Here is a 21,074-nt window from a genome sequence, read left to right as displayed (position 1 = left end):
TATGCAGCCGAAATATCCTTTCTCCGTTTCGTCTGAACTCCCACGCACCGCGCTTGTTTGAATTGAGTCCGTCCTTGGACGCATTTCACACAATTCGCCTCAGCTGCGAGAACACAACATTCCTGGAACTCATAGATTTGCCAATCAGACCATCTACACGCCTTTCTAAAACCGTGTGCATGGTGTTTCGCGTTGACCATACTCCCAAGTATTCTTCATAAAATGGGATCGTATCGCTGTGTTCTGGTTTCCTTAACCCTGCTTGGTCTTTTCGTTCAGGTGAGTAAAGAAATGTATTTGATATGCTTGTCTTGCAGAGTTGAAGCGCACTGACTTTTGTTGCCAGTACTACACATTATTGTCTGCAAATGGGGTGGGAGGTCATATTTCATCATTCAGCTTGTATCCTTGAATATTAATGCGGAAAATGATTTGTCATTCTTTGCTAATACTACTGACTGTCCTCCTGTTTTTTGTTTCTCCAGATAATATATGCCATCAAAAATGTTGTTAATGTTAGGAAGAACAGAAATTATTTGACCACTTATTTGATCTATTTCAGTTTTGGGTGTATAAACAACCACCACGCGTAAAAAAATCTTCGCATTCATATGCAGGACGTTCGTGTTTTATTGATGTTTGGTACTTTGCTAAACGTTGATAGAAATGACAGTTTTATCATTGTTGTCCATTTCGCCATTGTATACTTCTACAACAGTACTTGTACATAGAAATGCTATTATCTACGTTTTGTATAGGCTCTCTCGAAGGATGAGCCTAAGTACACTGTCAGCACTTCTCATATCTTAATCTGAGGCCCTTTGATTTCTGTTTCAGTAATTCATTTTTCCAACATATGGTGTACTTTCCTGGCCAATGAGAACCACTGATTTTCCAAAATTTGAAACAAAACTTCCCCTCGGGGATTTTTGGTTGCATTGTATCATTATAAATACAACTAACCTGACGTTGGTTTGAGTACGTTATTTTTTTATTTGTGTTGCAATGCTGTGGGACCATAGGTAATGATTATTTTTGGGTAAAATTAGATCATACTTCGCCTTAGTTTTGAAGCATATGAGTAAATTAATGTTTTGCTGTTTTTCTCAATCAGATTTTTGGTCTTGTGCCATGTGAAGGCTGAGAATGAAAGCTTGCTTGTTTTTTGTTTTTTTTTATGACAATGTTATGCCAGTGCTGAAGATTAAACGTTGTGGCATTTTTTACATAAGACCACCAGTTTATTACATTTAAAAAGTAAAAGTGTCTGTATGGTTTACAGATCGGCATTTACACTGTTTATCAAGGGTATGAAAATAGTGCCGTTAAAAGGTATTTTTCCCCTTCCTGATTTATTCTGTTATTCCATATTTGTCACTAAATAGGTTCCCTTTGTCGAAACATATATTCTGTCTACGTATCTGAAACTGAGCAAACACAATTCCTATAATTTGATATCAGTTTTTCATATCACTGTAGAGCAATTGTAGCCCACTTCTTTGCAGCCCTTTCAGACCGGTTTCTGACTACAAACTGCTCGTTTCAGGTCCTGTCACATGATCTCTATTGGGTTCAAGTCATCACTTTGACTGGGCCATTACAAACCCATTTCTAAGGCTCCGGGACTCCACAAAATCACAGTGAAAACCAATATCTTCAAATGGAGAACTGGGGACTCTTTCCAGGAGTAGCCTGCCTACGAAATGTTCTCTTGGGGTGCTGTAACAACTCATCTGGCAGCCTGTAGCGTAGTGGATAAGGTAAAGGACTGGGACACGGAAGGTCAGTGGTTCTAATCCCGGTGTATACCCTGTCACAGTTTCGCCACAATAAGATCCGCACAGCCCTTGAGCAAGGCCCTTAATCCTGCATTATTCCAGGGGAGGATTGTCTCCTGCTTAATCTAATCAACTGTATGTCGCTCTGGATAAGAGCGTCTGCCAAATGCCAATAATGTAATGTCATCCTGCAAGTCCCAAAAGATCCCGGTAGAATATGCAACAAATGTTTATGCAGCCTCCAAACTCTGAGTTTTGGCATCCACTCTTCCTTTGTTGCAACTGACTTGGTACAGGACCAGTCAGTGGTTACCAGTAAGCCACCTTCGGTAACATTAACCCTAAATTCTTCTCTGCCTTTAGTGGAAGTCCCGGTTTGTCTACTTCCTGTCAGTTGCTACACTCTGCCCTGGGCCTGGGATTATACTGAAACCCAGTCATACACATATCTGTACCACATCGTCCAGTTTCTTCTTTATTTCTGTCACAGTTTCGATTTCTGTTGTGAGCTTCATTTGTTTCCCAGCAGAACACAGGATTTTAAATTACATTTATTGGACATAACACCATAAAAATCTCTCCGCTCAGCAGTGTAGTTCTGAAAATGTCACCCACTCAAGCCAGGGCCATTAACTGATTGACAGCCTCAGAAGTGTAGAAATTAAAGACATAGTATGCTGGATGCTAAGGATGCCATGCTAAGGCATGTCTGATGTAGTCTCTATCTTTGTGCGCTTTTGCCAATTCCATGCTCTTTTACCTGTATGTGTTATTGGGATGTGTCTGATTCAATTCAGAAAGCTCTCACTTTCTGCAAATAAATACAAAAGTTAAACTGAACTATACAGTTGTGTTCAAAATAATAGCAGTGTGTTTAAAAACGTGAGTAAAGCTCAAAATCCTTATAATAGTTTTTATTTCGATGCATTGGGAACACTGCACATTATATCCTAAATCAAAACATGAAGAAAAATGTGTCCATTTTTTAATTACTTTACAGAAAATGAAGAAAAATGAATATTGGGCTGTTCAAAAAAATAGCAGTGTCTGCATTTTTCTTTACAAACTCAAATATTTACTGTATGAACTGAAAAATCTTCAGGATTTAGCATTCCTGTGAATCACTAAACTAATATTTAGTTGTATAACCACGGTTTCTGAGAACTGCTTCACATCTGTGTTGCATGGAATCGACCAACTTCTGGCACCTATGAACAGGTATTTCAGCCCAGGATGATTTGACAACATTCCACAATTCCTCTGCATTTCTTGGTTTTGCCTCAGAAACAGCATTTTTGATGTCACCCCACAAGTTTTCAGTCGGATTAAGGTCCGGGGATTGGGCTGGCCACTCCATAACTTTAATTTTGTTGGTCTGGAACCAAGATGCTGCTCGCTTACTGGTGTGTTTGGGGTCCTTCGGCATAAGGCAACATGACCTCTTCAAGTATTATTATTATTTTTTTATAAGATATTTTTTAGGCCTTTTTCAGCTTTATTGGACAGTATATAGTATAGAGAGACAGGAAGAATGGGAGCGAGAGAGAGACATTTGCGACAAATGTCAGATGGTTGGATTCGAACCACCGACGTCGCGGCTCGCAATGAGCATGCGGTCAGTGCTCTACAGGCTGCGTCACCGAGACACCCACCTCTTCAAGTATTTTGATATAGGCAAACTGATCCATGATCCCTTGTATGCAATAAATAGGCCCGACACCATAGTAAGAGAAACATCCCCATATCATGATGCTTGCACCACCATGCTTCACTGTCTTCAGAGTGTACTGTGGCTTGAATTCAGTGTTTGGTGGTCGTCTGACAAACTGCCTGCGTCCCTTGGACCCGAAAAGAACAATCTTACTTTCATCAGTCCACAAAATGTTTCTCCATTTCTCTTTAGGCCAGTTGATGTGTTCTTTGGCAAATTGTATCCTCTTCAGCACGTGTCTTTTTTTTAACAGTGGGACTTTGCGGGGGCTTCTTGCCAATAGATTAGCTTCACACAGGCATCTTCTAATTGTCACAGTACTCACCGGTAACTTCAGACTGTCTTTGATCACCCAGGAGCTGATCATTGGCTGAGTCTTTGCCATTCTGGCTATTCTTCGATCCATTCGAATGGTAGTCTTTCGTTTTCTTCTACGTTTCTCTGGTTTTGCTGTCCATTTTAAAGCATTGGAGATCATTTTAGCCGAGCAGCCTATTATTTTCTGCACTTCTTTATATGTTTTTCCCTCTCCAATCAACGTTTTAATCAAAGTACGCTGTTCTTTTGAACAATGTCTGGAACGACCCATTTTTCTCAGGTTTTCAGAGAGAAATGCATGCAAACATGTGCTGGCTTCATCCTTAAATAAGGGCCACCTGATTCACACCTGTTTTTTCACAGAATGAATGACCTCACTAATTGAACTCCACACTGCTATTATTTTGAACATGCCTCTTTCAATTAATTATTCAATTACACAGACTCAGGAGCATGTGTATCATGAATGTTGGGTCTGTTGGTTTTCTATGACTCTACTACACCTACTGGTAAATTATTTGCCATGTAGTAAGATATTTTCTACCAAAAACAGTGATTGATCTGGTAAGTCATGTTGGACTGTTATTATTTTGAACACAACTGTAGCTATTGTTTTTACTGGGATCTGTAAATGCCCTTTTTAACAGATGTTTTGGCCGTGGCACTCTGTGTGCGGAGGGGTGGGTGTGGCTTGTGGCTGCAGAGCCTTTCGGGTGGGAGCAGTGGATCATTTGTAGCTAACCGAGTACTACAAATGGCGGACCTGAAGAAGCAAAAGTACTGCAGAGTGAAACCACAAACCGACTAGGCTCATTAAGAGAACCAGTGTCAACCTTGGAATTGCTTTTCCCTGGGTTGGGGACAGAGGAGGAGACCTTTTTGATTGTAAGCACAGGCCCACAGCAAGGCGAATACATCATTGCATTACATTATTGGCATTTTGGCTGACGCTCTTATCCAGAGCAACGTACAGTTGATTAGACTACCCAGGAGACAATCCTCCCCTGGAGCAATGCCGGGTTAAGGGCCTTGCTCAAGGGCCCAACGTCTGTGCGGATCTTATTGTGGTTACACCGGGATTAGAACCACCAACCTTGCGTTTCCCAGTCAGTCCCAGTCATTCACCTTAACCGATACGCTACCGGACATTTTTGTAAGTGTATAACAGTTGTGCGGGGGGGTTCAGGCCGGATTCGCCATGAAGCTGCTTTGTGATTAAGAACTTTGTAAAGCCCATCCATCCATCATCTTAACCCGCTGATCCTGAACAGGGTCGCAGGGGGGCTGGAGCCTATCCCAGCATACATTGGGCGAAAGGCAGGAATACACCCTGGATAGGTCGCCAGTCCATCGCAGGGCTCACTCACTCACACTCACACTCACACTCACACTCACACCTATGGGCAATTTAGACTCTCCAATCAGCCTAACCTGCATGTCTTTGGACTGTGGGAGGAAACCGGAGTACCCGGAGGAAACCTACGCAGACACGGGGAGAACACTCAGAGAGGCCCCGGCCGACGGGAATTCAAACCCAGGACCTCCTTGCTGTGAGGCGGCAGTGCTACCCACTGCGCCATCCGTGCCGCCTTGTAAAGCACAATTCAAAGAAAATGTAAATTTGAATTGAATTGAATTACAGTATTTTACATCTACAACCCCCCAATTCCTAATGATCTTATCACAGCAGCATCTGTTGGTTTAATCTATAAATGTCCCAGAATGTCCAAATAGGAAATCCAACATGGTATATTGCCAAAGAAGAGCTAAGCGCAATAGTGGAAGAATTTATGAAAGCCATACCGTACAGCAAGACTTACCAGATAATCCCAACCAACAAAGTGGGTTTGTGTGAATGTTTTCCTTTTCTTTTGCTTTTTATTATCTTTTACACACATTCTATAGTTTTGTGAAGTATCAGCTTGCCCTGTACATATGTAATATTATCATTAATATTATCTATGCAATCTACCCTTTATATGATGTGTTTTTGAATTGACAGGACTCATGGAACTTTTCATGCTGTGATAAATATCTGGATGTGTAGGCAGCAGGGCCAGAGCATTGCCTTGTGTCTAATGTGGTTTTGGTGACTTTTGAGTTTGACCTATCACTTCTTGTGAATGGTGTCACACCAAATATTTGTTGAAAAATGTGTTATGTTTTGATCAAATGTGGCAGCCCTACTGAAACACCATAACAGAGAGAAAGCAAGCTGCTAGGTAATGTATTGGTAATCCCTGTGATGACTTCTCTCTGCCACTCATTGCTGTGGGAATTAATATAATATTCCTATTTCAGGCAGGAAGGTGCAGACTATTGGACTATTGTCCCTTTCCCTGGTCTAATTTATTATGCTCTCCCCTTCTTTTTCTCCCACTCAGGTGTGTTCAGCCTTATTAACCAGCTGCCCCACACCTCCACAATGTGGCGAAGGTGAATCACTGATTCTCTTCTTCCTGATTTACTTACTTGCAGATTGCAATTTGTTTGTTTATACCATATTGCAGTGGTTCTCAACCTTGGCCTTGGATAGCCAAATGGTCTGCTGGATCTCCTTGTCACACAGATATTAAATGATCAATTAAAGCAGGTGAATATAGACTCTCCTCACTTTGTTTCTTGAGTCCAGAACTGGGCTTTTGAGGTCTACTCCTAAATATGATCACAAGAGGATGTGAATATGTGGAAGTAGTAAACTAAAAATGACTTTCGCATGAAATAAAAATCGGTAGACTATGTTTTGAACTAATATCGCTGGCTCCGAGATGGGAGGGAGGTTCAGCTTTGTTCCAAAGGAAGGATAAAAACACAAAGCCAGTACCCTGCAATAGGTCACAAAGCCGGGAACACAGGAAGTGGTTTGAGGGCAGGAAACTCCAGCTTATCGGCATAGATGTGCTTTTATCACAGGTGACCTCAGACAGAAAGACAGAAACAAATGCACTACATAGAAGCTACAGTTAGGAAACCGTAGGAAGTGAATGCAGCCCTTTAATCATGCCATGCAGGGCACTAGCACACCAGTCTCCCCCCGTATGATAATCAGATGGGCCCTTGTCCTTATGTGGTGGGGGAGTAATGGCTCCAAGCTAGATGTAAATCAGGTTTTATTGCAGTATTGGGCAGGCACTTGCTCTGGATAAAATAATCTGATAAATACATGTAATGGTAAATAAGGATTGACCAAAAACAGCATACAAGTGCATTTCAAAACAATTATATATCGTGGAAAAGTTAATTTTTTTCTGTCATTTAATCCAAAAAGTGAAACTTTCATTAGACATAGTTAAATATTTCAAGCCTTTTTTTGTTTTAATCTTGATGTTTACATCTCATGAGACGGCTTACAGCTCAAAATATTAGAATATTACATAAGAGCAATCAAAAAAGGGATTTATAATACAGAAATGCCAACCTTCTGAAAAGTATGTTCATTTATGCGCAATACCCCATAGATTTGCTATGAGATTCAGATCAGGCGAGTTGGCTGGCCAATCAAGCACAGTAATACCATGGTCAGCAAACCAGTTACTAGTATTTTTGGCACTGTGGGCAGGTGCCAAGTCCTGCTGGAAAAGGAAATCAGCATCTTCATTTATCTTATCAGCAGATGGAAGCATGAAGTGCTCTAAAATCTCCTGGTAGACAGCTGCGTTGACTTGATAAAACACAGTGGACCAACACCAGCAGGTGACATGGCACCCCAAATCATCATTGACTGTGGAAACTTCTGATGTTGTCTCTGGTTCAGGAGTGGCTTGACACATGGAATGCAACACTTGTAGCCCATTTCCTGGACACATCTGTGCGTGGTGGCTCTTGATTCACTGATTCCAGCCTCAGTCCACTCCTTGTGAAGCTCCCCCAAGTTCTTGAATTGGCTTTGCTTGACAATCCTCTCAAGGTTGCGGTCATCCCTGTCACCTTTTCCGACCTCACTTTTCCCTTCCGGTCAACTTTCCATGAATATGCTTTGATACAGCAGGCTGTAAACAGCCAGCCCTTTCAGCAATTAGCTTCTGTGGCTTACCCTCCTTGTGGAGGGTGTCAATAAGTGTCTGTCTTCCCCATGATTGCCCGACCAAGTATTGAGTGCATAAATGAACATACTTTTCAGAAGGTCGACATTTATTTTTTATAAATCCTTTTTTTGATTGGTCATATTGGTCAAATGTAATATTCTAATATTTTGAGATACTGGATTTTTGATTTTCATGAGCTGTAACCCAGAATGATCAATATTATTTTTACTTTGTGTAATGAATCTACAATATATGAAAGTTTCACTTTTTGAATTAAATTACAGAAAAACTTTTCCACGATAAAGGTTAAAGGACTTGCTCAAGGGCCCAACAGCTGTGCAGATCTTATTGTGGCTACACCAGGATTAGAACCCCTGACCCTGTGTGTCCCAGTCATTTACCTTAACCACTATGCTACAGGCCGCCCATGATTATGATGATGATGATGATTTGCCTTGGTCTGGAGTATACCCCATTTCCTCAGTCTTGGTAAATACTGTAAGGTGACACAGACACGCTTGAAAGGGAACACTGAGGCCATGAACATTAAACAAGATGAGAATACCCTAACCGCACAATAATGAGAGGTTGGGCTGGGGTGCGAAGTTTAGAAGTCGTTATTTTAGGATCATTGTACAGGGCTACTTATCTTGAGATGAGAAGCAAGCTCTTTACTCCATGTCTCTGTCTCTGTAGGTTTTGGACTCAAGAACTGTGCGTGTGTCCGCTGTTCTCAGGACCAATACCGGGTGGTGAGGAACAGGCTTCCATCCTGCCAGAGCTGCACAGAAAAGTGTTCAGGTAACCAGGATGTAGCGGCCAAAGGTTCCCGTCGCAAAACCACAAACCCCACTTGAATACTGCAAGTGTATCTCTGTTTCAGTACATCCACCTTTGAAAGTGTTTGTCCTTGAGTGCTTGAAGCACTTTAACACGTGTGCGCTATTGGTGTATTTGTGTGTACCAACAGGTGAGAGGAATCTTACGGAGGCATCTCCTTGTAGCCCCAACAAGAACCGGTTGTGCCATTGTGACAGGGGCTTCTTCTGTGAGAGTGCGGCACAGTTCAGCTGCAGGAGGTGTCTGCCCTGCCCTGTTGGAACCTTCTCCAACAATATATCTATGAATGACTTCTGTCAGGCATACACTGAGTGAGTATACTACATTGCATTAACATTGCATTGGTGTGTTCTGTGTCCAATTGTTACAATATAGACATTACAATACAGAACAATTAAACATGGTTGTATGTTAAACTCAAACAACGGTACATAGAGGGGATCAGGTTGCAGTGCAGCAACAGCGCATGGATAAAGCTAATATTCATGTAAGGATAATATTCATCTTAAACTATATAACGGTGGTGGAACAAACTCCCCATGGAGGTCAGAATAGCAGAATCTCTTACCACTTTCTGAAGACTGAAGACACACCTTCTCAAGCTGCACCTCTCCCAACCCCACCTCCCTACCTCCCTGTAAACCTTAACTATTGTTGTCTTTACATTTGTTATTACGCAAGGACAATACCATTGCTAGTTTTGTTTGGCCTAGGTAAGTGTAGTGCGGTATTACAAAAAGAGTACTTCCCTCTAGGGTCTTTCAACGCACTTATCCCTGGTTATGGGTACGCACTTTGCACTTTGTTGTATGTCGCTCTGGATAAGGGCGTCTGCCAAATGCCATTAATGTAATGTAACCATGTGAGTGGCATGCTTTACTGTAGCAGTAAATATAATAGAATTTTAAATAAGGACAAAACGACAACATTTAGAGTGAAAAAGTTGTTCTTTACCCACCCTCTACTACTAGTGGGGCATGAGGACCTGTCATGAGCCGAACATAATGCTGTCTGTCAGTTGATTTAAAAATGTGTTTGCCTGTGCAAAAACAATTTTTTTGTGTGTGTACACGCATGCCTATGTTTATTTCAGTTGCGCTGGTCGCGGTCTGGCTGTGATTTCCAGTGGTTCGAGCACTCGGGACCATCTCTGTGACTATCTCATCAGCCCTCCTCAGCCCAATGATTTCCATGTTAGCAATGCTGAAACCACACAGTTCTCTACCCCCCTGCAAACCATTCCCCTCCCTGTAACCACCCACAAACCCCAAACCACCAACCAACTCCCAACTGTGGACCGCACAGCAAGAGCTTCCAGTTCCATCAATGAACTTGTTTTTGAAGAATGTAAGAGACATTATTTTAAAATCTGTAAATTCAGAAAAATAGTCTAATTGTATTAGTCAAAAAGTACTGATTGATACTAAACTTAGAAGAATAGATGGAAGAAAGTATTTTCAAATGAATAAATCAATATACGTAAATAGATTATTTATTGGATTTGTGGGATTGTTTTGTTTAATGCATTCTTGTATTCAGTTTTGTGTCATAAATCACACTAATCGCCGCTCTGCCCCTGACGTAGCCTCCTCTTCACTTGTGACTTCACTGGTCCTGATGGTTGTTCTGGTTGCAGCTGCCATACTTGTGGTGTGCTGCATGTGGCACAAACACCACCTACTGAAGAAGAAAGGTGAGACGGGTGCAGTAGCACACTGGTGAACTGACAAAGATGCACTGATGCATTGAACACTGATATACTGAGGCAGTGGCATTCTGATGTACTGAAGCACTGACATACTGAGGCACTGGCATATACTGATGCATTTAACTCTGACATACTGAGGCACTGAAGCACTGACATTCTGATGTACTGAAGCACTGACATACTGATGTACAGAAGCACTGACATACTGAGGTACTGACATACTGATGCATTGAACTCTGACATACTGAGGCACTGAAGCACTGACATTCTGAGGCACTGACATACTGATGTGCTGAAGCACTGACATTCTGATGTACTGAAGCACTGACATACTGATGTACTGAAGCACTGACATACCAATGTAGTGAAGCACTGATATGCTCATGCACTGCCATACTGATGTACTGAAGCACTGAAGCATTTGAAAATTACCTAGGAGTGTGTATTTTCATGGAGCTTTTCAAAAAAAATTTTTTTTTAATGTGATCTTTCTTTCAGGTTGGCCTTTTCTGAAACATGTGAGTACTTTCCAAGTGTGGAAAATAAATTAAATCTTTGCCTCACTGTTCACCAAATCACATGAGATAACTGCTGATGTAAGCATGGTTTCTAGAACCAGGTAGATGGCAGAGATATTTTATTCAGATTTTGAGATATATTTTTCAAAATATCACCGAGCTTTACAAATTCCAAAAATAAACACAAAACAAACAACAAAAGAAAACCGAGGGTGGATCACAAATTTCTAGTTTACACATACCAGACCAATAACATATTTGGGCATCATTGCGTTTCCTATTGCTTTGGGGTTACATCCATGGTCCTGGAGAGCCGCAGAGTGATGTTTTTTTCCTTAATATCAGCAACTAATTCAGACCAGAGAAACCATGTGAGACAAGAAAAACAAAAACGCACCCTGCGGCTCTCCAGGACCAGGAGTGAGGACCACTGGGTTGTAGAGTCCCAGAGATTCTCCAGAAAGAATAATTACAAGAGATGCAGAAACATCATGCATCAGAGGAGCATCATGCAGCATCCTCACAAAATGAAAGGAACATTCTGTACAAATTCAGCTCACATTGAGTTTCAGAGATGACAATAATGCCATAAATGCCAGCCCAGGTCTTTCTATAAGCAGGATAGTGCACTAGGAACTGCATTTTGGCAGTGAGGTAAGTTGTTTTTGGTAAAACCTGGAAAGGCTTAAACCATAATTTTTTTTTCCAACTCTAAAAACAGTGGTACCCTGTTCCTGGAGATCTTTGTGTAGGTCAGGCATAATCTTTCCCAGAAAGGACCAGTGCAGGCATTTGATCCAACCAAGCAGTTACTCACCCGATTGTACTAATCAAGGTCCTCAGCAAGGACTCTGTTTAATTAGTAGAATCAGTTTTGTAACTGCTTGGTTGGAACAAAAGCCTGAACCCACACCAGTCCTTTCTGGGAAAGGTTGAGTATCCCTGCTGTAGGTTTTAATTTCAACCTCAATTTTACATACCTGACTCTACCATTTACCAGCTCAATTAGATCTTTAGCTTCTAAATGAGGACTGCTTTGTTAGGTTTGGAGTGAAAGCCTTACAGGACAGTAGATCTCCCGGAACATGGTTGGTTGCCACTGTCTTGAAATGTGATGGACAGACTAAACCCACTATGTCCAGTTGCAGGTGCAAGGGAGGAAGGAAGACACCATGGACGGGGACCTGTGCTTTGTGTCCCAAAGGCTTCTGGGTAATAACACAGGGAACGCACAGCAAGTTGGCCCGCCCAAACAGCAGGTTGCAATATATCGCAGTGGTGGTGGAGACAGTGTCAGCAACAATGTGGGTGAGTGTGGGCCCCCATTGCTCATACTCCACGCATGGCCTGGACCAAAGTCTGTCGATTTTACCACTGCATAAACCTTACACATACAAAGCAGTTACCCTGAACCACTTCTCAAAGCAAGACTCCTGGCTGTGACACTTTATCCTTCATCTGTATGGCTGGGTTACATTATCTTGGAGGACCAGGTTCCCTTTAGTTCTGGTTTAAGGTCCAGAAACACTGACCTTTTCAAGACTAAAAATCTGATGTGCATAGGGAGAGGAAGGGATGTTCAGAACATATACTTTTGAGTCAGATGGATGTTTCAACAGAGCATCTATAGTAACCAGTTAATCGGATTACATCCTTCCTCTCTGCTTCCTTACCCGAGGTTCCAGTTGATTTCTGGTGCCATAATAGGGTTCAATGAATATTCACGGAGAGGCATGTCCAAGAACAGTGCACCTATTGCCACCACTTTTTCCTTCATCACGTCCCTACATGAATATTCATAAGCGCCAAACGGCAATATTTCAGATTCAGAGATTTCAGTCCCTTGCTGTTACCGTTAATCAGACTGAAGGACAGAATGTGACCGTGAGACACACCATACATATCCCACAGATTGGCAGGCCTGCATAACAGTTACTTATCACAACATCAGTATTTGTTAATTATATTGAATAATACAGTATATACTTCTGTATACATGCAGTGATCACTTTATTAGGTGCACGTAAATATTTAATCATGTGGCAGCAACTAAATGCATAAAAGAATGCAGACATGGTCAAGAGGTTCAGCTGTTTTTCAGACCAAATGACAGAAAGAGGAAGAAATGTGATCGAAGTGACTTTGACCGTGGGATGATTATTGGTGCCAGACAGGGTGGTTTGAGTATCTCAGAAACTGCTGATCGCCTGGGATTTTCTAGAGTCAGTGCGAAAAACAAAAACATGTTGTTTTTACCATCTATCTACCATCTATCTTATTTTACTCCTATATCTGATTCATATTTGTGCAGCACCAGTGTTGCATAGCAGCACATACTTAACCTGAACTGCTTATAGTCTCCTATTGTGGTTGGTAAAATGTAAACCATTAAGTTGCTTTGGGTAATTGCAGCTGTTGCACAAATATATGTATAAAGCAATGTGTTTTATGGCTGCCATGTTCTCCGGCAGGATCTATATACATCTACTCTCCCAAAATGGTGGTTCTTGGCACAAACACAGCAGAGCAAAGAGAGGAGGCAAAGCCCCCTGGAGAGGTGGGGGCCCCCCTTGGCACCCCTCACCAGGAGCAGGGTCCCATGGACAGGTCCCCGTGGCCCGTGACAGAGTGTGTCCAGCAGGAGGAGGGGAAGGAACTGAGCTACCCTGTCCCAGCCACGAGCAAGTGAAAGACTGAGCCCACAGAAAGGTGTCAAGAGCAGTGGAGGAGTTTTAACTGCCACAGAGAAAACTGTGGAGGGAACTGTGGAAATTATAAACTGCATTTCATAAAACACATTCATAACTTAAATAAAAAAAAACACCATGGATGGGCATGTGAAGGCATTTGTAAGCAGGAATGAGTGTGATGCTGTTAAACCTCTGGCCCATTCTTGTAATGCTAATGTTATGCTGTTTACAATAAGTCTCCCAGAAAGTCTGCTCACTGAAATTCCCCTTGTGCAAAGTCACAGATATGTAGGGACAGGATGGCATAGCCGGGCAGCATAAATCAGTTTGGTCAGGGCCTGCTGAGCTTCTCCACAGAGCTGCTTTTGCACTCCACACACTCACACACACACACACACACACACACACACACACACCCATACGCCATACGCACACACGTACGTACACAAGGACACACCCATTCCTTTTTTCAGTGTCCTTGACGTACTTTTCTGTGAAGTGTGGGCTGCTCCACAGATGGTTGGGAGATAGTGATTACCTCACATACACGTACATTTGGCCAGACTGGTCAAAGCTGACTGGAAGGGAGGCAAATAGCCACACATTGGCCAAGGGATTTATTATGGTTTGAATGAAAGGTGATGGGGGTTTTTAAGGCATTGACGTATTATTAATATTTTTATTTTTATGACTAAACCATTACATTTTGTGGATGCTTTATATTTGGCCTGTGTGTGTGTGTGTGTGTGTGTGCATATCCGTCCTTTCGCAAAGATAGGCATACATTTTGTGACAGTTCAGGGAGTTTTTGTGGATGGTGTGACCAGAAATGCACTTGCAATTGCATTTGCATGAAGATGTCTGCAGTTTCCCTTAATACTTTCGTTCGTCTCACTCGTCCCCTCCTACTGTTTCCTGAGCAGTTGAGTAACATTACCGTAGAAAAACGCTTCCTATCTTGCTAGTGCTATCTGATATTGCAGTTAAATAGAACTGGCTTCTTTTGCTCTCATGGTGGACATTTCTTTGTTCATCAGCACAGTAAGTGTCCTACAACACTGTCTGGCCATATCTGTGAGCATCAGACTCGGGGAACAATTCAAAGCAATAACTAATGTGAGGGGTTTTCTTTGGACTACAAGCTGGTCCTGCCTCTTGGTCGTTTCTATCCCCACGGTAACGAGATCCACAGTGTTTCAGTCCAATCTGTTACCGATGTCAGTCTGTGTGTGTATGAGTGTACATTATGCTCTATTGTGTTCCCAAGCGGTATATTTGGGTATATCCATGAGCAGTGACATCTCTTTTGACCGATGTCCTGGCCCACTTGGATGGTCTAAGCGTATGTTGTTTCCAACATCCAGTGTCCTACATGTACTGTTATGTAATCCTGAATTGATTAAGGAGCCGTCTTAATTTGTTACTATTGTCTATTTATTCATGCGTACTCACGTGGCCACACATAACTGACAAAGACTAAATTGGTTGAAACGTTGTCACTTCTCACTGATTTACCTCACTGGAATTACAGTTTTATTTAACATTATTATTTTTTAGTGACTGCTGAAGATTTAGGATCTGTGCTTGCCTCTATAATAGCGTGTGTATGAGTGTAAACCCCAGACCCAGTGTCAGAGAATGTATAACCACACCAAAAACCAGGGGTCAGAAATGAATTCATCATGAATGTTTGGTCATATTTTAAGATGTAACTGCTTGCAAGGTCACGTACGTAAATCGCATAAAACAATTATGAAGTGCTTGAGTTGGGAGGTGTTATTGTTTGAGCTGAGTAATGACTGGGGGTTATGGAAGTCTCTCTGCACATATGCAGCCTCAGCTATTAATCCCAAGGGCAGATAGTCAGACATAATACACTGGCCTTCAGTAGGGACAGAAGCAGGCCCAGGAGAGTTGCAGGTTGGACAGCCTCCTTCTGTAAATGTGGGTATGATGTCCAGTGTGTTTATGCTGGGTAATAGAGTAAGTGGGTGATAGCATGGGAATGTGTTTATTGTGTTTATGTTATGTCAGGAGTGATGTTTGTATGCCATCTGTTATTTACACAGGCATTTGTGTGAGCTCGCAGTGGTCTCTTGTTGTCCTGCCATTTTTATTCTCTCTGGTTTGTTTAGTGATTGTCTGTTGAGCTTCAGACAAGATTCAATAAATGGCATGACGTTTCTATGAACACATTTCTGAAGTAGTGTACAAGTAGTGTACTCTGAAGGGAGTACAAACTAGTACTCTCCAAACTAGTCTCACTTTTTTACTCATGTTCAATTTCTTAGAAATTTGGTACTGCTGAAGAATTGTACATTTCTATTAAACGTGGCATGATTATTATTACCGGCTTTCCTGTGTGACTCATGGTTTCACTTCCTGCCCTGCCCCCACACTAGTCCTTGCTTCGCTGAGAGGAAAAGGTACCAGCACTGACCTGATGGACTGCTGTGTGTGAGAGTGTTTGAACTTTGTGAGCAGTGCCAGTTCAGATTCCTTGGTTTACATTTGCATTTGCATACTTAATCCAGTAGAGGGAGACAAAGGGTAAAAATGGTGGCAGTCAGATGTATATCTCAGGACGGGGAACTCAGATTAAGGCGATATTGCCTCCTATTTGTCTTTCAGCTTGAGCTTCTTATCAATAAGAAAGCGTGCTCTCATAATCTTCCTGATCTATGTGCACTGATGTTCATGCTGAGATGCTGTTTTTAGAGTCCGCCTGTTCTGAAGATGCATCTGACGCTGGGAAAAGCAGCGTAACTGGGGGACAATCACACTGGCTCCACAGTGGGCCACACGGGCAGGTTTGCTGCTGTTCAAGGTCGGCATCATAGCACCACACCCCACATTCTCACAGCAATGTCAATATAATGCTTCTATAAAATAAGGCAGCACAGTTGGATGGCAAAGAACATTAATCTTCAAGGTAAATGCTGACAAGACTGAAATGGCACACTGAAAATGTTTTTTCCTCAGTAAAAACTAGTCCGGTTAAAATGGGGTAGATGGATACCATGGAGAAATATTGCACAAAAAAAGGGAACGATTATTTTTATTGACCTCTCTGTTATTACTTGACGATAGCTCGGCCAGGATCATGTTGAAGAAGTGGTGTGGTACAATGACTGGGATTCTCATCCAAAGGTTGCTAATTTAATTTCCAGGTCGGGGCAGAATTAACCCCATAAACGGGCTGGAGAGGGTTTATTTGCCTTTGGTCCTTTTTTTCTCTGTGAAATTTCAATCAATATGATGACAGGTTTGAAAGTGATAAAACTCACTGTTTTAACTGTATGAACTATTTTATGATGCCGTTGCTTTAGTGACAATGGTTGCTTGTTTTGTAATATGTGGTCGTGGCAAAACAACCTCACTTTATCTCCATTTCGGAAATCCAGAGACAACACAAATCAGGATAAATTCAGTACTCTTCATGGAAAGGGTCATCATTTATTATAATTTTTGTCCATTTCGCAGTTGCATACTTGTACAAAGTACAATGTTAATGGAATGTTATCTACATTCTGTATAGGCTTTCTGGAATACAAGGTTCTCTGACCAGTACTGGTAAAACAGTAGCATAGTAAAGGCAATGCTTCTCCAACACTCCAATGCGCAAGCAACTACAGTATCCTGTATCTTCTGCTCAGCATACAACCGGCTAGGAGGTATTACAGTGATGACCAAGTAGCATTTTATCTAATGAAATTACATTTCCATCATAGTATGGTTTGTTAGGCTTGCATAAAACAGCACACATTTCTTTCATCTGCATAAGCAAACCATACGTTTTTCAGGATGCAGGCAAAGACTGTTACACACCGGCAAAAAGAGTTCTTGAGACTTCACTCATTCATTATCCTAACCTGCTTATCCTGAACAGGGTCGCAGGGGGGCTGGAGCCTATCCCAGCATACATTGGGCGAAAGGCAGGAATACACCCTGGACAGGTCCCCAGTCCATCGCAGGGCACACACACCATTCACTCACACACTCATACCCACAGGCAATTTAGACTCTCCAATCAGCCTAACCTGCATGTCTTTTGACTGTGGGAGGATACCGGAGTACCCGGAGGAGACCCACGCAGACACGGGGAGAACATGCAAAATCCACACAGAGAGGCCCCGGCCAACAGGGATTCGAACCCAAGACCTCCTTGCTGTGAGGCGGCAGTGCTACCCACTGCACCATCCATGCCACCTGTTCTTGAGACTTTATGCATAAAAATGTTTATGTTTTACAACAAAAAATATTTTGCAATGCTTAAGTCCAAATAGGAGACTCTGCCTTTGGAGGCCTTAGAAGAAATGAGGAGGACAGTGAAAAAGCCTTTTACTCCACAATAGAGGGCATTTTCAGTCCCCAATTTATATTGGTGAGCAAAATTATATTCTCAACATATGTTATGTAGTATGCTTATAAATAAGGTGCTGGCCTGATTTTGAATAATACATGGCATGTGAAATTGTAGAGGCAACCAGATTGCCTGATACTTGGTGGAATCCATTATTCCACTGTTTTTAACCAATGACCTCTGGAATTAAAACAACCCCAAAACATCAGTGACCCACCACCAAATTTCACACTGCGTATGATGCACATCTCCCTCTATGCATACGTTTTTTCAATGTCAAAAATGTTAATGCAATGTCCATTTGGTCATTCATACTTTATATTTATACTGATTGCTCAGTGCAGCATCAATATATATTTGGCTGTAGGTGGACTTTCCAGCAAGACAATGACCCAAAGCATACCTCAAAATCCACACAGAAATGGTTCTGTGACAACTAAATCTATGTTCTGCAGTGGCCATCTCAGGTGCCAGACCTCATCCAATCAAAAACCTGTGGGCTGTACTGAAGCGGGCAGTTCATAAGTGCAAAACCAAGAATGTGAAGGATCTTGTTGGGATCTGCATAGATGAATGGTCCAAATCCCTCCAAATGTGTTCCTTAACCTTGTCAAGCATTACTGGAAAAGACTCCATGCTGTTATCCTTGCCAGAGTGTAGTAATAAGTAATAAACCAGGGGTTCCAATAACTATGGAACCTTGATTTTGGAGAAATATATGTTCCACTAAAACATTAATAAATGACATTATTTTTCACATTTTCAGCATTTTCAGTTTATCTCAGTAATCATATTGTTTATTTTTAGAAATATGTTTTCTAAAAGTCAGGGGTGCCAATAATTCTGGAGCCCGCTGTATATTACAACATTCACATTTAGCACACCATTTGGTTTCAGCAGACTTGTCCGTCAGACTTTCACATTGAGAATCTATAATATATTCTCCGAAGGCTATTTGCTTTGGCCGCTAAGATAGTTTGATGATTATTACACAGCAAATATTGCTTGCACCAATGCTGACAGGCACTTTGTCTTTCATTGACCTTTTGAAGAATGTATTCACATGGCAGCAGTCCGATCAAGGACAGCTGCAAGTATACGCTCAATATTATAAGAGATGAAAATAAAAATTAACATGTTTTTTTTTCTTGTTGATGAATTGCATTTTCCATGACAGTGAATCTAAGCAAAACTACTTTGTTTTGTTCATAAAACAATGTCATTTCAATTTGTCCTGGTTTTAGACTAATACTAAATGTAATTTGTGCTCTATAAGGCAACCTATACGACTAGTAGTGTTTTCTGCCTCTAAAGAGTGCACATTAACCTCAGCCTCTTTCTGCTGGCTTGCAAAATCTCAAGATTGTTCGTTTTATTGGAGCAATTTGCATTTCATTTCCAGAAATGTTAATTGAATGCACTCAGGTTAAGTCAGCTTCTGTAAGACATTTCCAAAATGTTCTCGCAATCCTGCTGTGAGGTCTGTGAAGTTCTGTGATGATGCGCTTTGAGCAGATGCTTATTCTGTCTGTATTGAACCACAGGCAATGTTACATCTACAATCCAATTGGCTATATTCCAAAGAGATTTTCAACTGGGATTTTCAAACAAAATGAGAGAGAGGGAGAGGGAGGGTTTGTGTTTATGTGTGTGTGCATGGAGTTGAGGGGTGTGTGAATTAAGGCACAAGTTTCTTAGGCCTAGATTACTTTTCAAGTTGAGGATTCTCAGCTCTGCCTCTCTGCCTCAGTTTGTGCATTTGTGAGCACTGAGAAAAAGCACCGGGGTGAAACATGACATGTCCATGTGTGTTAATATACATTTGACGACTAGATTTCTTAACTTCAGTCATACAGTGGAATCTTATTGGCTAATTAAATGTTGCGTCCATAAGCGGGTAGAAGTGCAAGTGTTCTCTCGGGTGAAACTTGTGGACCGGAGAAAGCAATGTGCCTTCTCCAAATAATAAAATGAGTAGTCCTATGCACCGTGAATGATGATGTTGAACAGTTCTTCAGTTTTGCACAATGGGAACGACAAATAAACATCAAAAAGGCATAAACTTTAGAGTTTCCTAACAATGCGCCTATAATATAAATATCTTCAGATTTGGTTTGATTTTAGAAAAGCAATAACTAACTCCAGGACATGGTATATTGTAATTTTATCACAACTGGGGTTGCGACTCTCCATTGCGCGTTGGACCGAACAACACCCCTTAGTGATAATTAAGCTATAACTCAAGACAGGCAGTAGTATATACATACTGTGGACCTGAGAAAGCAGAGTAGCGCTTCTCCAAATAATACGATGAGTGGACCTATGCAATGTGATCCCACTGATGTTGGGCAGTTTTTCAGTGCTTGCACAATGGGAACATAAAAATAAACATCAAAAAAGCATAAACTCTTGTCTGTTCACTCACAAGGGTTGTGTAGACTATTCCATCACTTTATTCCATCACTTCCTGTTTCATTAGAGTATAAAAATGAGGTGACAAGCATGCAAAATCCCTTTGTCAACCATCAGCATGGGAAAAGCCAAGGAACTGTCAATTCAGAAGACACAGATGGTAATTGTCCATCAGAACTTGGGTAATGGAGCATGCCACTTAGCACTGTAAGGGCAATAATAAAAGTGCAAACCCTATGGAATTGTAGCAAACTTGCCAGGAAGAGGACGCAAATGCACATTATCCCCACAGACCACAGGTAAGGCCATAAATAACTGAAGGATCGCAGAGATTGGTTGTGTCTTGGGGTGACCAAGTCTAAAAAAACAAACACAAAATGGCACCTCCATACCAACAAACTCTTTGGAAGAGTGGCACGATGACAGCCCTTACTGAGCACAATAAACAAAGAGAAGCATCTTGAGCTTTGCAAGCTTCCTGGCCTGCCTTGAAGAGTGTGCTATGGTCAGATTAGACCAAAATCGCACATTTTGGCCATATGCAAATGGACAAATTTACAGAATCTTTTGTGTATATGTATCAAGGGTGCCAATAATTCTGGAGCCCACTGTACAAACTTTGACACATTGTGATGTTCCCAATGCCATAAATGTGAATTGTGACTACAATAGAGTAGACATTTATAATTATGCAATCAAAATGGGTGTATT

The 21,074-nt window shown here is 41.5% G+C and overlaps 1 protein-coding gene across 3 annotated transcripts; it reads left to right on the top strand.

Moving 5' to 3' along the window:
- The first annotated feature begins 27 nt into the window (after nucleotides 1–27).
- On the top strand, nucleotides 28–15,913 carry si:dkeyp-61b2.1 (tumor necrosis factor receptor superfamily member 8). Of its 3 annotated transcripts, none has more exons than XM_061218613.1 (9): nucleotides 28–279; nucleotides 6,192–6,243; nucleotides 8,529–8,633; nucleotides 8,803–8,983; nucleotides 9,766–10,019; nucleotides 10,258–10,365; nucleotides 10,879–10,898; nucleotides 12,047–12,206; nucleotides 13,370–15,913. In XM_061218613.1, exons 1-9 carry the CDS (start codon nucleotides 223–225, stop codon nucleotides 13,585–13,587), a joined length of 1,155 nt encoding a protein of 384 aa, XP_061074597.1. In that variant the 5' UTR covers nucleotides 28–222; the 3' UTR covers nucleotides 13,588–15,913. The 3 variants fall into 3 exon arrangements, with proteins under 3 accessions (XP_061074597.1, XP_061074596.1, XP_061074598.1); XM_061218612.1 differs by having other exon boundaries at nucleotides 29–279; nucleotides 12,041–12,206; XM_061218614.1 differs by lacking the exon at nucleotides 28–279 and adding an exon at nucleotides 5,583–5,648 and having other exon boundaries at nucleotides 12,041–12,206.
- The last annotated feature ends 5,161 nt before the right edge of the window (nucleotides 15,914–21,074 follow it).

The sequence above is a fragment of the Conger conger genome, chromosome 14 (assembly GCF_963514075.1).
Source record: "Conger conger chromosome 14, fConCon1.1, whole genome shotgun sequence".
NCBI classification, from domain to species: Eukaryota; Metazoa; Chordata; class Actinopteri; order Anguilliformes; family Congridae; genus Conger; species Conger conger.
The sequence above is the reverse complement of the archived record's forward strand: the minus strand, read 5'-3'. Positions and strand labels throughout refer to the sequence as shown.

Bases quoted from the DNA above. Each gene is read 5' to 3' on its own strand.
- si:dkeyp-61b2.1 (XM_061218612.1), top strand. From the start codon at position 223: ATGGGATCGTATCGCTGTGTTCTGGTTTCCTTAACCCTGCTTGGTCTT. The intron at 10,899-12,040 runs GTGAGTACTTTC...CACTATGTCCAG, and splicing joins GTTGGCCTTTTCTGAAACAT to TTGCAGGTGCAAGGGAGGAA. The intron at 12,207-13,369 runs GTGAGTGTGGGC...GTTCTCCGGCAG, and splicing joins CAGTGTCAGCAACAATGTGG to GATCTATATACATCTACTCT.